Below are 14,673 nucleotides of genomic sequence, written 5' to 3' on the forward strand. Positions count from 1 at the left end.
TAAGCCAAGTTTCCACTGTTTCAATCTCGCTGTAAACACAAGGTCTCCGTTTGGGGCTGCAGAGCCCAGCTGGATCCCCAGCTTCTAGACTCTTCAAATTGAGCTTTACAAAGGAGTTAACTTTGAGCCTGGAGTATTTTCTGGTTAAATGAATACCACTACTGTCTTTCACTGTGCCCCAGCCCATTGCAAAACCTGGGATGGCTTCTCTGGGTGCAGACTCTTCTTTGAATTTTTTCCCAAATCTGTGCTGAGAAATCCTGGGACAATGTAGCTAATATCTTCCCCAGGTTATGTCCCAGCATCTGCTTACACGAGTGTCCACCTGTACTGCTCCTCCACCAGCAAGACCGGCAAGGTTGTCACATGCTGAGCACGGCATCCCCAAGCCACGTGCTCATGATTTCCGTGGTCCTCAGATTTAGTGCATGTGCACGGCCCCAAAAATGCCTGCCCGCTGCTAAAAGAAGAGTTCGTCCAGACCATAGCTCGCCCCTGCATGCCTCCACGGGGAACGCGAGAACAGGCTGCAGGGTGGCCCAGGTGCCCTGGACACAGGGCCTGCTTCTAGGCTGGCATCCCGAGTCTCCAGCATCCTAAATCAAGGGCTGGCGAATAGCTGGAATAAAAGTCCTCTTTCCAGCTCAGGTCAGACCTCTCAGCACTCACGCTTTCTCGAACGGCTGAGCTGGCGGTTTTGTGCTGTGCGTTTCCTCTTTGTGCCTCTGTTTTGCCTGGCTGTGCAAAACAGGGGCTCGACAAGCTCAGCCCTGTGCACGCTCCCCCCCACCCCGTCATTTGCACGAGGCGGCCCTGGGGCTCCCACGTACAGTTACAAAACAGGGAGCTGCCGTGCCGCGGCGTCACGTGCTACGGCAGCATCCGGATGGGAGCCGGAGCTGCTGGCCGAGGCGGACGCCAGGCACCAGCCCCTCTGCCCCAAGCAGGGGGCCGACAGAGGAGCTCAGCAGCAGTCTTATTCTGGCGTGGCGATGGGGAGCAACCCTCCCTGTGGCACCCGCACGGTATTATTTAATTGAGGCAAAAAGCCTGTCTTAAAAAACCTTGATTGGCTGCAGAATGTGTTTTGCTAAGACCTACCACGACCCCAGCCCAGCCTCGGCCAGGGCTGCATCTGTGGCAGCATTACCAGTCCCACACAGGGGCAGAGAACTGCTTGGGCTGTCGTAGGCCTCCCATTTAGTAGCTGTAGCTCAGTAAGACAGAGAAAGGCTAATTTGCACCTTCTGCCAGGCAAGGGGATATCAACGCTAGAGCAGATGCTGCTGATGTGGTTGCAGCACAACTAAGGCCAGTGGAAGTGGGGATGGAGCCTGGTGGAACGGCATGGTGTTTTATAGGGACAAAAATCCCTCCTGCCTTTGCTGGGGGTGGGTTAGCTACCTCTTAGGCAGCTCCCATCTGCTGTATAGCTGAATTGTAAGCTGGGCCTTTGGCCCAAATCTACAAAGGTGTCTAAAACTCCATCTGCCTTTGAAACCAAGGAGACCATTATACATCAGCTCTCTGCCTCTGGCTTGTGGAGGTGGAGGCACGTGTGGGAACTCACCCCTTTTTCTGGCTTTTCTCCTTACATCCCTTGCTTTCTGGCCTCTTTTTTTCCATATCGGTTTGATGCAGGACACTGGGAACCAATCTCTCCTCTCTTGCTGATCTTTTCTGGGCAGCTCTTGCACCTCCTGATGGGCCATAGGGTGGGTACCAACTCCCCAGCCAGGAGTCCTCACTTAATCCTTGAAATAATTCCTGTGGCTATGCCCTTGCAGGCGGAGGAGAGGAGAACGGCAGAGAAGAGGAGATCAGAGAGCGACAGGGGTCCGGAAGGCGATCACGGTCGGAAGGTGAGTGGGGCCGACGTCGCTTTGGGGGACCAGCACAGGGGATGGGGCCACCTCACACTGTGGGGAGCGTGGGTGTCAGAGGGGTGACAGTCAAAACTACCTCAATATTCATGGGGGTTTGGGTGCCTAGCTGTTGTAGGGATCATGTCTAATTGAAGTTTGGCTAATTCCTGCAGTACTGGCTGGTGCAGAGGTCTTCTCCCTGGTTGCCTCGCTTATGCTCTCCCCTCTTTGCTCCCACTTCCCCCAAGCTGTGCAACCATCCCAGCCTGTGCAAAGTGGGAGCAACTTTGTTTATAACCTAGAGCTCAGAGACAAGAAAGACTTGATTGGTTTAGCATCTTTTTTCCCCTCCATCAGGGCAGGAATTTTCTCCATGTTACATTACCTTCACCTGGTCTGGTGGGGTCTTGGAAGAGGAAACCTGCAGGATGTGCCTGCCCATCAGTAGGAGTTGCATCGTTGCTAAAGCAAGTAGCAACACGCTCTGTCATGATCACCAGCATTCACCCATCTTCTCATCCAAGGCTTTGCTGAGCAACTAACATACTCGAGGCAAAGTAGGGCTGGAAAGCCAGCCTTGGCAGCCTGTACCTGCCCTTCATGCCTTGCTGTGGCTCCTTAAGTCCCTAGCCCAGCAGTGGGGATGTCAAGAAACACATTCAGCCACATGGCAAATAGCACAGCCCTAGCTGTTTCCTCACCCAAAAACATTTGCTTGCGGGTTGAAAGGCTCAGGCCATATTAGCTATAGCTCCTCACTTCAGTGGAAGCTGGTTAGGATAGAGGTCAATTAAAGCACAGGCCTTCCCACTGACTATTTAATGCAAACTCTAGAGAACATGCTGGCTCCCCTGAGCCAGCAGGCACTCTTAATTAATGGAGCACAAATTGAATAGCCCCACCCCGGTGCGATTCATTAGGAGGATGCAGATGGGCTCTTAAATGCGAATGCCAGCTGAGCACAGCCCCCACCCCCCAAGCAGAGCAGGGCAATACTAATGGCCCTGTGGTCTGGCTCACCGCAGCTGCACCCCAATGGAGATGAGCCCCCCACCAGGCAACAGCTTCCCTCCACTCATCAGGCATCGCAGCTACGTTCCCATCTCCCCACAAGAGAGTGCAAGCTCCTGGAGAGACCTGTGCCACCTGCATGCAGCCTAGCCCTGGTCTTTCTCCTGCGCTTGGCTTCCCCTTTGCTAAGGGTCGCAGTGATGGCCCGGGGCTCATCCTTTCCCCTCCGACTCTGGAGGTTGAACCCAGCCAAGGGTTTAGCTAGCCATGGGTTGCCCAGGTCTTGCCTGCTTTCCTCTCAGCGCACATCAGGATCCATCGCGGCACAACCAGCAGTCGCTGCCCGAGGTGTGGGGTGTATTCAGGGTGGACGGCTGGCTCCAGCGGCGCGCTAGGTGGACCGAGGACGTAAGCCTGCTGCACATGGCACCTGCTGCTCCTGCTACCCGAGCACCGGGCTGGCACCCCAGCCTTGCTGTGCTGTGGGGCTGGCAGTCATGGGGAGCATCTCTGAGCCTGCGCCTCCACCCACGGACAGCTGGCCTAGCAGGACCAGCGCTTGCCTTCGCTTTGCCCTGGCGGGAGCACCTACTTTGTCTCCCTTGCCTGTTTGCAGACCCCCATCTCCTCCTCCTTGGGGATGCAGTCTCTGGTCCCCCAACTCCTGCTGGCTAACGAATGGGGGAGCAATTACTGCTGCCCTGCCTCTGGCCCACGCAGGTGGGTCTCCTTGGCAACAGGGCTTTCGGTCTCTCCTTCCCCGCTGCTTTGCTTTGATTGACAGTGCAACACTGAAATTAATTCCCATTTGGGGAAGGGGTGGGGGTGGCTGGCATGGAAGGGCACGTTTATGAAGTGGTAAATTATCCGCTGGTAATTAACGCCCCAGGACTCCACTCTCTGCTAAGCTATTCACTATGCCGTGGTACTTGACAACACACCTTGGCCAGCTGGCTCCTGGTTCTACCAGCGTCCATTAGCCTGATGGCCGTTACCCTCATCTCCCTCTTCACACGCTCCGTCAGCTCTGAGCTGTCTCTTCATTCAGCTTCGAGGTTCTCAAACAGCAGCAACTTTTAACCAGTCTATCAGGAGTTGGAGTGGTAAACCAAGAAGCTGAAAGCAGTGAAGATGAAGAGCCCCGTCACTGCGAGGTTGCCGCTGCAACACGTGCCCTTGGTGCTCGTGGTACTGCATGCCCCCGGCATGGGGCTGGCCCCAGCCCTCCAACCGCAGGCTCCCGTGAATGCCTGGTGGTCACAAAACCTGTCTTCCTCCTCAGCTCTGTCAGTGGGATGAAGCTCGTAGACATAGCCTTGATTTAGGTGTCCCAAAGTCTTCGAGTGGGTATTCATCAGTCCAGCGCATCTTCTGTAAGAGTTCAACCTCTCACAAACTCTCTGTTGGCAAATGTTGCAAGCAGTCTGGGAACTAACTATATGCCCTAAGTAGGCCTTGGCAGAGTGCCTTTTCTAGGAAAAACTGAGAAGGTTTGGTTTTAAAACCTTCAGGCAAGTAGGAACACAAGAAGTGAAAGCCTGCTGCCTAATTTATGCCTGCAGTTACAACTGCAAGTACAAGGGGGTGAATCAAGCAGGGAAGCACGTGGCTTTGGCCGTTTGCACACAGAATTACAGGGGTATGTTTCTTAAGCGCATGTAATCAGGTACTGAATATCTAGAATGAAAAGTTACATCCCACGGCAGCTGCTCCCCAGATCAGGAGGTTATTTGTTGTCGCAGGAAATGAATAAACATTGCAGTTCAGCTCACAGAAATAGTGGTAAAGCCTCATGTCAATAAGGCAAGAGCAATATATCCAGATGGCAAAACCCAGGATTTTAGGTGGGAGGAATATTAAGCATTAGAAGTGTAATGCTATCTACATTAGTCTGGAAGAATTGGAACAACTGTTCAAAAATACATTGCCACTAGTTATTGTTATCATTTTTTAATATTCCTGCAAGGGAATAGTTGCTATTTCTGATTGGGCCATGGACTTACGATGCAGCTCCAAGCAAGCCATATAGCTTCTTCCTTCCTCAGTTTCTCTCTCTGTAAAATCAAGAAAATGTTATCAGCCTTGGGACAGCATGTTTAGGCTATGGGTTAAGTAGAGCCCTTCTGTGTGCGCGTCGTTTCACAGAGAGAGAACCCAACCTTCCTCCAAGGTGACTTCAAATGTTACTGAGTATTTCTGGTGGTGGCAGTACGAAGTACACTGAATGCAGACCTTTTCAGACCAGCGCGACTGCATTAACAAACAGCTCTTTTGTCCCTATTAGGAGGGTGGGAAGTCAGCCCAGAAAAGCCCTGGAGACCTGAGTTTCCCCATGACGGGACGGGAGCGCTCAGAGTATATACGCTGGAAGAGGGAGCGAGATCAGATCGATCTGGAGCGACTGGCACGTCACAAGAACGCGAAGGGCGAGTGGCGACGGGCTTGGGATGTGGAGAAGTCGGAGCACATGTAGGTCCTCCACCACCCTGGGATGGTTTGTCCGCAATAGGCCATCTGAAGCCAGTGATGGACTCCTGTGCAGATGTGCATTGCTGATCGAATCGCATGCTGTCATCTGCATCTCCCTGACCAAATCTGTATCACCGTTTCTCTCTCCTCCTGACCATATTTCTCAGTGGGACCAGATATCAGAGCTATCCTCGTCTGCTCTTTCTAACATGAGGTCTATCCTGATAGGAGATATTTGTGCTGGCAAGGAGTGCCTGCCTTTGGGCCTATGGGGACTCAGAGGGAGCAAGGGAGGGGAGTGCGAACCAGCGTTCAGTCTGTACTTGGAGGGTCCTCTCTCCACATGGACAAGTTCCACGGCAGGAGAGTGCAGCCACTCTTCTAGAGGGAGGGCTGGACAAACTCATGTAGCTGCTCCACAGCCTTTCTCACAGAGGTTTCTCCTTTTAAGTCCCAGGCAGGGTCAACTGACCTCACAAACTCAGCCCTTTTGGGCACTGCAGTGCTAGGGGGGATCACTTCAAAGGTCCACCTTTACGATACATGGGAAATGCTGGGGACAGTAATGTGGGGGAGCTCTCAATGGGATCTGGCACCTCCATGCTTTAAACTCTGTCCTTGTAGCCATACTTGTCCATCTGGGTCACACTGGCCAGAGAGCTTTGGAGGATGGCTTAGTGCCTGTGGCAGGATAGGGTTTTGATAGGGCATGGAGTTAGTGGACATTACCTAGGTTTGCTGATAAGACCCTCTGGCTAAAAGAGTTTGTGCAGGGCAGATGGATGGGACAATCTTTTGGCTGAGGAATGAGACTAAATACAGAGATTTCTAGTCACTGAAACCCTGATAATGGGAGGTAAATTGACTCCAGTGGGTGCAGAGTGTCGCTGGCAAGACAACTCTGAACCTCACTGTTCCCCCATATATCCATCTTTAAGAGAAGAGCAATAATATAAGCGAGCAGGATTAGATACCAACCCAATCAGTCTGGTCCACTGGTCTGATCTGAGATGACAAGTCCTGAAGCTACTTCAGGTTGTGTTTAGAAGCTTGTGAGGCTTCATTTGGGCTTTATGCAGTTACACTACAGGCACCTATAGGCTTCACAGATGTTCATAGAATAAAATTTAAAAAAAAAGGTGGGTACTGATGCAAAGGTTTTAGAGGTTCTCCTTTGGGGTAGAATTGCCTCACAGACTCATTTCTCCTGGTTAGTGCGTGTGGTTTCAGCTCCTGCTGATAAACCCGCACACGTTTGCCAGTGAGCAGGTGCAGAAGAGCCGATGGCTGGAGCCTGCAGCGTCTCGAGGTCTCCTGCCCACGCTTTTGCACGCTGGAGGAGAACGGTCAGGTCTGACAATGCCTGTTTTTAACCTGCAGGTTTGAAGAGGACTTTGTTAAGGATGGGGAGCCAGCCTTGGATAATCCCAGCAATAAGAAAGGTTGGCAAGGGACACCTAGATTCTGTCCTGACGCTAGTGAATGCTGATGGGGTGAATCCGAGTGCCACAGCAGCTGTCGTGGCTGTCAGCTGCGAAACTCTGCTTTCCTGGGCAAATCCCTCTGAGCACAGTGCTGGGATCTCAGCCCTCTCTGCTTTGCAGAGTGCTCAGGGGATGGGATTTGAGCATATGGGTGCTAGTGCTTTTTACCTTCCCAGGGAGAGCAGTGGCACAGTCTCTGTAACCTTGTACGACGTAACGTGGAGGCTCAGCCCTGCCTCCTTTCCCAAACACTGGTTTGAGAGGCAATCCTATTCCAGAGCACATCATCTCTGATCCCTGTGGCATGTGCTGGCTTCTTTACTCACAGAAGTCCATTACGACTCCTGTTTCTCAGGAGATGGACTGGCAGAACAAAGCTTTCCCTTGTGTCACCCTATTTGAACGCCAAGCTCTTTGCTGCATATCCATTGCTGAACCCCTCTCACTGCTGTGCGTGCTTTGCTTTGTCCTTTTAGGGGGAAGAAACTCGAGGAAATTCCAGCACAGGTCCTTTCCTCCCGAAGGAAGAGGTGAGTAAACCGCAGGACTGCTGCGTCACCCTGCTAAGTGTCAGAGCCTCCCGTACGCTCTCATGGAGACCTCTCTCTCCAGGCACTCTCGCAGCTACTCAAATTCGGAGTGCCTTTTAAGGACATACTATATGAGGAGATCTCACAAACCCTCAAGCTGGTCAAATCAACCTAAACCCGAATTCATTTGCGCTTCCAGCCACATTGGCCCAACAGTTCGCTCTCATATGCATATTCCTTCCTTCTTTTGGTAACGGGCTTGGCACTCCCAGAAGGATCTTTTGTGGGCAGCGTGGTAACCGAGTATTGTTGAGCTGAAACAGAAATGGCAGTTTCCTGAGAGACATGCACAGGAACTGGAGAGATTGGGAAAAAAACTGGAGGGAGCAAGTGGGGAAAGAGTTGGAAGCAGAGCGGAGTGCAAGCTCTGTAGTAAGGGATGTCCTGTGAACATCACAGAGGAGGCCACATCCAAGGAATGGGATTTACTATTATAGTCCAAATTCAGAATTAAAAATGCAGAAGAAACACCCTTAAATTTTCCCTTTGTATTTACCGCTGTAGAAAATATACATATAGTATTCCTACAGCTTCAGAGAGTTCCTCCTCCAAGGATACTTTCCAGTGATAAAAGGATGCTGGCCCCTTCAGTGGGCCGTCAGCCAGCTCTGCCTGCTCCTGCATGGCCTTTCCAACCTGACTTCTAGGTGGAGGACAGCACAGCGTGAATGTGAGCGATCCTGGTCCCAGAGCAGTACCTGCTGTGAGCAGCCGAGCCAGAGGAAAGGACAGACTGACCGGCAGAGCCAGAAGGTAAGGAGGCTGGCACTTACCAGCAGCTGCGCCGGGCATTTCTGGGGCTCGTTCCTTGCCTGATGGTGAAGAGGGACAGAGAGAGATGCAGACCCCTCTCAGATAAGCCTGCGCGGGCTGGGAGCATGGCTGGTAGGACTTCACTTGGCGGAGTCTGTGGCATCTGCAAGGTGCATCGCTGCTGCACCGACCCACTGCAGAACAGCCCGGGGCGGGGGGGTCGGGGTTACTCGGGGACCCGATCTGGTTTACCCTGCCGCGTGGCCCGGGAGGCGTTTTGAGCACGTCTTGTCCGACCCCCAAGCACTGCTGATACGGGGGAGCTGGCTCCAAAGAGAGTTTGCAGCTGAACCAAGAGTAATTAGGACTGCTAGTGTGGTAGAGATATCTTTCCTTTATGTCCCCAGGGACTCACTAACACTCAAAAAACAACCCTTCTTAAAGCCCCCTAACCTGGCAGGGAGGAACATGGCCTACTCCTGCCAGCCGTGGGTAGCACACAACAATACAGTCATTTCCACAGAAGCAATTTCAGAATGTCAGCAGAAGTAAGTGCGTTTTACAGGTTCGCCCACATCCTCCCAGGGGTCCCCTTCCCTTGCCGCTCTCCATAATTAAATTTCAGCGCAGTCTCCAGGTTCCTGGAGCCGCACTATCTGACGGTTTAATAACAGCGATCATCTTCACAGCACTGCCATGCCCTTTAGCAGGCAACAAAAGGATGCAGCGTTGATTAGATACCCCAAGCCTCTTAATTTAGCAAGAACACAAAATTGTTCCAGTAGCTCTTAATGTTAGCATTCTTCAACCATCCCGATGAGCTATGACCATGCAGTTAAATAGATGCATAAACAGATGCACGCTTCACAGGGATACTCACAGCATCACCCAGAATGAATGAGATGGTTGGAGGTCAGCTGGTGCTGTTTGCTGTTTCGTGGCTGAATTAAAAGTGTGTGTTAGGCAGGGTCTGTGGGACCTGTGCATGCAGGAGGCTGTGATGTCAGGATGGTAGTAGGTCTGATGCACACAGCCTTGCACTGTATAAAGCATGGCTGTTGTTTTTAATGTTGCTTTTCTTATTAGTGGTTGTTCTTTGAGGAAATAAATATACCTGAGCAGCTATAATTCTCAGCTAGTTACGCTGTGGGTTGGGAATCTACTTATAACATCAGTGTGGGTCATCTACTGTGTTCCTAAGCCCCATCAGTTAATCATAGTTTTTTAATTTTAATTTCATTCTGATAAATTGTTGAAGAAGAGTATCAACAGCATGCAAATAATCAAGTTAGCTTTATTTATAGGTTACATTCAACTCCTTTCCAGTCTTCAGTTCAATCCCCAATAACAAGTGCTTCGAAAGGAAAAGGTGATGAGCTCTGCTCTAGCTCGCTCTTCCCCAGCTGCCAACTGCAGCACTAGGGAATTACAGCAGTCTCCAGAGGATGTGCGGGATGGAAATGCCAATAGTTTTGCTTTGCGTTGTTACCTTTCGCAAGTCCCTTAGAAGGCATCAGCCTGCAGCTTGAACATTGCTGTTCAAGACGATGAAAATGCAGCGATTGCACACAGAACACTGTTTCCTGAGGCACTTTTTTTTTTTTTTTTAGACTTTGATCCATCTGTTCCTTTAAAATAAACGCACATCTAGTGCCATCCCCTCCATGCTGAGAAGGGGGGTCACAGGACAGCTTACTGCTGCTGAGCAGACTGTGTCTCACAGCGGGAGATGTGCTCAGTGCTCCCAAGGGCAGGGAGAAACTGCACAGAACAAGTAAATTGTGATTTCCCTGCCTGTGTTTGCTGGGAATGTGAGTTATACCCACTGCAGCGATCATTTTATTCCTTTTTCTTTCCTTCCTGCTTCAGTCTTTTGTTTTTCTGACTGCTTTACTTGAAAGCTTTTTGGAGGGAGAGAAAATGTGTGGATGGGAAGGGGGCATGTGAAATCCACAGCTCGGCTCATGGCTCGTTCAACCAGGGTCCCATGCTGTTTGCTAGGACCATGCAAGAAGGATGGTGCTAGGAACTAGAGTGAATGCACAGTACTTACACCAGAAACGCCACCAAAGGCTGCGGGGGTCAAGGGTTTGGGACACTTGCCTGTGCAGGTTTAGCGGTGGTCACACTTTGGCTTTTGAAACAGTTGTGTTTGTCATGAACACACAGCTTCTGCAGGCTGGAAGTGGCTGCTCTTTGGGGCCTGGGTAGGTAGGAAGGCACAGAAGGCGTTTCCCCAGAAGCTTCAAGTGGTACAATGTCTGGTTTATTCTGGTTATATCCAGTCTGGTCATGCCTGGTCACATCTTCAACCATTGGCCAGGCCCAGCTTGTCCCACAGCAAGAGCTGGGATGTGCCTCTGGGTCCTTCTGGGAGCATCAGGTGTGTAGGGCATGGGAGTGGTGAGCTAAGGCATCTGGATGTGGCCCACCTCTCACCTGCCTTGTCCTGGATCCCGAGCAGCAGAATAGAAGGAAAGATTTCAGAAAAGCTTCATGCCTTGACAGTGTTTAATCTTTAATAAAGTTTAATCCTAATGCAGGCCTTTTTTTCTGCTCCGTGAACATTTTAGCCCTACAATTTAGATGCTGTACGGTTAGTTAAATGTGTATTGGGAGTACACTGTAAACGAAAGAGCAGTGTTGATTTTGAGCGGCTTCTTGGAATGAACAAAAGAGTTTGTTTGCTTCCCTTTTATAGGCAGAGCGGACGGACGGATCATGTTGTACTCTTCTCTGCTTACCATGACCCGCGGGCCAAACGCCCACACTCAGGTCCTGCCTCAGGCTCCGTCTTTGCCTAGGTTGGCCCCTGGGGAAGAGCTGAGACGCTGTCTGCTCCCCTCTCTCCATCATCTCTCCTCCTCCTCAGCGAAGGCTGACTTACACCCCAAAGCATGCTTTTGACAGGCAGGTGCTGACTGGTTTCCAGAAATCCTAACAGGGTCTTGAGACATTTCTTTCTCCTTCTGCACTGCACGCTCAGAGCCATGCTCAGAAGGAATGCCTTGGCTAGCTATCTTATGGCAGAAATTCAAGGAAATAAAGTTGGGCTGGGATTAATGTTTTGCACAGAATGCCTCTCAGCCTCCGACCGGCCAGCTTGGAGCACCGTATGACAGATATCTCATTGAGCTGCCCATCAGCAGCAGCCCTTGGAGTCTCTTCCCACTGTGGTCCCCGTTTGCCTCTTCTGCTACAGAGTTCGGGTTGGTCACTGCTCTCCACTGGCAGCAAGGGACATCATTTCAGTCTGAGTAGGGTTGTACCTGGGCATCAGCACTTTTACCTCCTGTAATTAAATAGTATCATTTCCCGGCTGACCCCTCTCCTGACCCCCCCCCCCCCGCCCCCATTAACAGGGGATCTATGTGAGGGGTCCAACAGACTTAGATCCCCTGTGCTTGAGACATCCCTGCTTGAAGCACATCAGAGCCAAGCCATGCCAGCCACGTGGACCAGTTTAAAGCAACAATTGTTTCTGGGATTCTTTCTTTATCTGGGGAAAGGGGAAGGTCAGCTAGCTACCTTACATGGTGAGGTTAGGCAACTGCTGTTAATAGGCTCAAAGGATATAGCTCAGAGAGGGAGTCTGGCTTGTCATGGGCTTCCGCAGCCTGTTCCTTATGGTTTTCAGTGCATGCTTTTGCCTCCAGTGCAGAGGCTTGCAGGCATTTTAGTGCATCCAACTCCATTAGGGCTATCGGGTTTGTATCAGGGTATTATTCATATCTGTGTAAAGGCTTTAAGACCCAAAAGTGCTTGGGTGCTTGAATCTTGTTTAGATGCCTAAATACTTGCTGGTAAAATCATAAAATCTTATACTGTTGTCCCCACAGAGACATTCTTTATTCTTGTTCTTTTTCTCATATTTATCTCACACTGAAACAATTCCTCATACTCCTTCCTGCACATCCTCCTTTAGAAATGGGGCTAGAAGGACTCTTGATTTTTTTTTTCCTTCTCACTTTGTGTTTCAGTACTTCACATTTATCAGCCAGTAAGATGGAAAATCATAATTCATTTTCAGCTACAAAGAAATACATTAAACAGTACTGACATGAGTAGCTGGACCATGGAAGCATGACATAAAGTCCCTGCCTCCACCCATGGAACTGGGAAAATTAAGGGAAATGAGGAAGCGAAATATTTGTCTGCAACAGCATGGATACATCTTTCAGTGCTATCTAACTGCTGCATCCTGCCAGGATCCCTTCAAAATTGCCCTCTGCCCATTCATCTCACCTCACGGACTTTGTCTTCTTTTCTTTGCTCCTTCTGGGTCCTCTGTTGATCTAGAATGGGTCCAGTGACTGTCTGGCCACGTAATCTTGTCTCAGAGGCTGGAAGAGCATCCTTTGCTTCACTGCTTCTCTCTGGGAAGAGCCATTCCTGTAGCCTTTCATCTCATTTCAAACCTCAGATCAGGATGCCTTTGGGGTGATGAATGCTCCTTTCCCACTTGCTTTATCACTAACAGTCTCCTCTCCATTTAAGTCCAAGCAATCCAACAGCAGTGATAAGACCCATTTGGAGCATCTAGAGGTGACTTTCAGCTGCACCTGGAATGATGGAGACAAGGGGCATCTCAGGTAGAGATGCTGAATATTCCAGAATTGCTGTCTAGCTGTTTTTGGCTATCGTTAGACCCGTGAGGGTGGTCTAGCCTGGGCTGCCCCTCAAGGAACCATACAGTGGTAGAGAAGACAGATCAGGGAGAGGCAGAAACCTGCAGGGAGCAGGTCATTCCTCTTCCTTAGACACCTACCTGGGGAAAGTGGCCATCGGACCCATCAGCACCACTGCGGAGTGCAGAGGGGAACTGAGGACACAGGCAGCCCGTGTCGGACTTTAACGCAGCTGACCACATGTGATGGCCTCTACCCATACAGCGTGATTTTCCAAGCTCTTGCTGGGTACTACTGAAAACACAAAAATATTAACTTCTAGCAGCTGATCACCTCAACGGTGGGGGTCACTTCCAAGAAAAGGGGCCCTTTTTTGGTTTGAGTCAGCACAACTGATTGGGGGACTGCCTCATACTCAGGACAAGACCTCCCTGGCTGTTGTTTGGGTGCTGGGTCACAGTCTGTCTCTAAGCCTTACAGGACTGTTCCAAGCTGCTTGGCCTTCTGGCTTATTACAGACACTATACCTGGCTCTATGCTCTGAGAGAGCCTTGAGGTGCTTGCAAATGTAATTCGCTTCTGCCTTAAGGACTTTGTCAGCTAAAAAGGCAGTGTGAAGTAGCTTAATGCGATTGTAAGGTAGAGCCTGTGATGGTAATTTTCACACAGTTTTCACAAGGGCACATGCAGTCACTGTAACTGCACATTTGCCTTTGGATATGCCTAACTGCAGTCAGCTCAATGTGTATTTTCATTTTTCATATCTCAGCCCAAATTCACCAAGTGAAGAGGCCAGTGGGCCCAGCTGAGTCACTCTAGAGAAGAATTTAATCTTGCACGCCTTTGCACACATTGTGTTTTGAGGGTGTGTGGTCTCTGTGGAGAAATGACCCTCCTTTTGCTATCAAAATTTGGAAAAATATTACCAAATCATTCCAGAGATAATGCGCTCAATTCTATACGGTAACAAAAAAATGTGACCGTGCCCACTGTCTCACTGTCTGTCAGAAAAGCCTTCACAAAACAAGCTGAATGAGACCTGGGAGGTCCTGACATTCATCCCTAGCAAAGCAAGGCAATAATTCTGCACGTTTCTTCATCTCTCTCTTCTGTGACTGCAGCCACTGCACTGCAAGATGCCGATGTAGCGGGGGATGCACTTGCTCTCTATAAATGCCAAGTTACACTTTTAACACACCTTATTTATCATCTCTGTATTTTTTATTTTGGTGATATAACACCTGGCACACATACGAGAAGGGAGAGGTTACTAAGACCCTCCCTGCCCAGTAGCACTACATGGGGCAAATTCAAATTTATATTTACCCTGGCAAATTCAAAACATGCAGAAGAAAGCACTTCCATGTGCAGTGTTTAGTTAAGCTGCAGCCCTCTTTGGCACAGGACGTTGTGGCTGCTGCAAATTTATGTGGGGTCAAAATGTACTTGCACAAAACCTTGGAAGAGACTGCCTACTAAGCATGACTCAACACAGAGATGCTATCTCAGGCTCAGGAAATCCCAGAGACGCACACTTGCCCTGTTTTCAAGCTCTACCCTAAGCATCTGTAGGTGACGCTGGTGGGAAGAGAGAGCCTGGGCTAGCTGGACCTGCGGTCTGACCCTTATGGCCATTCTTGCAGTCTGCTTGCACACGTCCGTGTCTCCGACCTCCCAAGCTACCTCCAAGCAACTTTATCCTTCACGTTCTGCCTCCGTGTCTGCCATTGTGGAGATCTGGGACACCTGGGCACAGTCGGGAAAGCAAGACCAGACTGTAGCACACATCAGCATAAGCAACTGGTACTTCTTATTACTCTTAACGACAAATGTCTGTTCTGGCAATTGGATTTTATGTTTAAAATTTAGTGGT

General features: G+C 50.2%; 1 protein-coding gene across 2 annotated transcripts in view; it reads left to right on the top strand.

Moving 5' to 3' along the window:
- CCDC9B (coiled-coil domain containing 9B) overlaps window positions 1-14,673 on the top strand; it is a 51,648-nt gene that overhangs the window by 23,818 nt on the left and 13,157 nt on the right. For both annotated transcript variants that reach the window (XM_026110698.2, XM_026110699.2), the window contains 5 exons: window positions 1,788-1,862; window positions 5,161-5,345; window positions 6,726-6,787; window positions 7,306-7,359; window positions 8,067-8,172. In XM_026110698.2, coding sequence (XP_025966483.2) covers window positions 1,788-1,862; window positions 5,161-5,345; window positions 6,726-6,787; window positions 7,306-7,359; window positions 8,067-8,172 — 482 coding nt within the window. The remainder of the gene's footprint in view (window positions 1-1,787; window positions 1,863-5,160; window positions 5,346-6,725; window positions 6,788-7,305; window positions 7,360-8,066; window positions 8,173-14,673) is intronic.

Source organism: Dromaius novaehollandiae, chromosome 5 (genome assembly GCF_036370855.1).
Source record: "Dromaius novaehollandiae isolate bDroNov1 chromosome 5, bDroNov1.hap1, whole genome shotgun sequence".
NCBI classification, from domain to species: Eukaryota; Metazoa; Chordata; class Aves; order Casuariiformes; family Dromaiidae; genus Dromaius; species Dromaius novaehollandiae.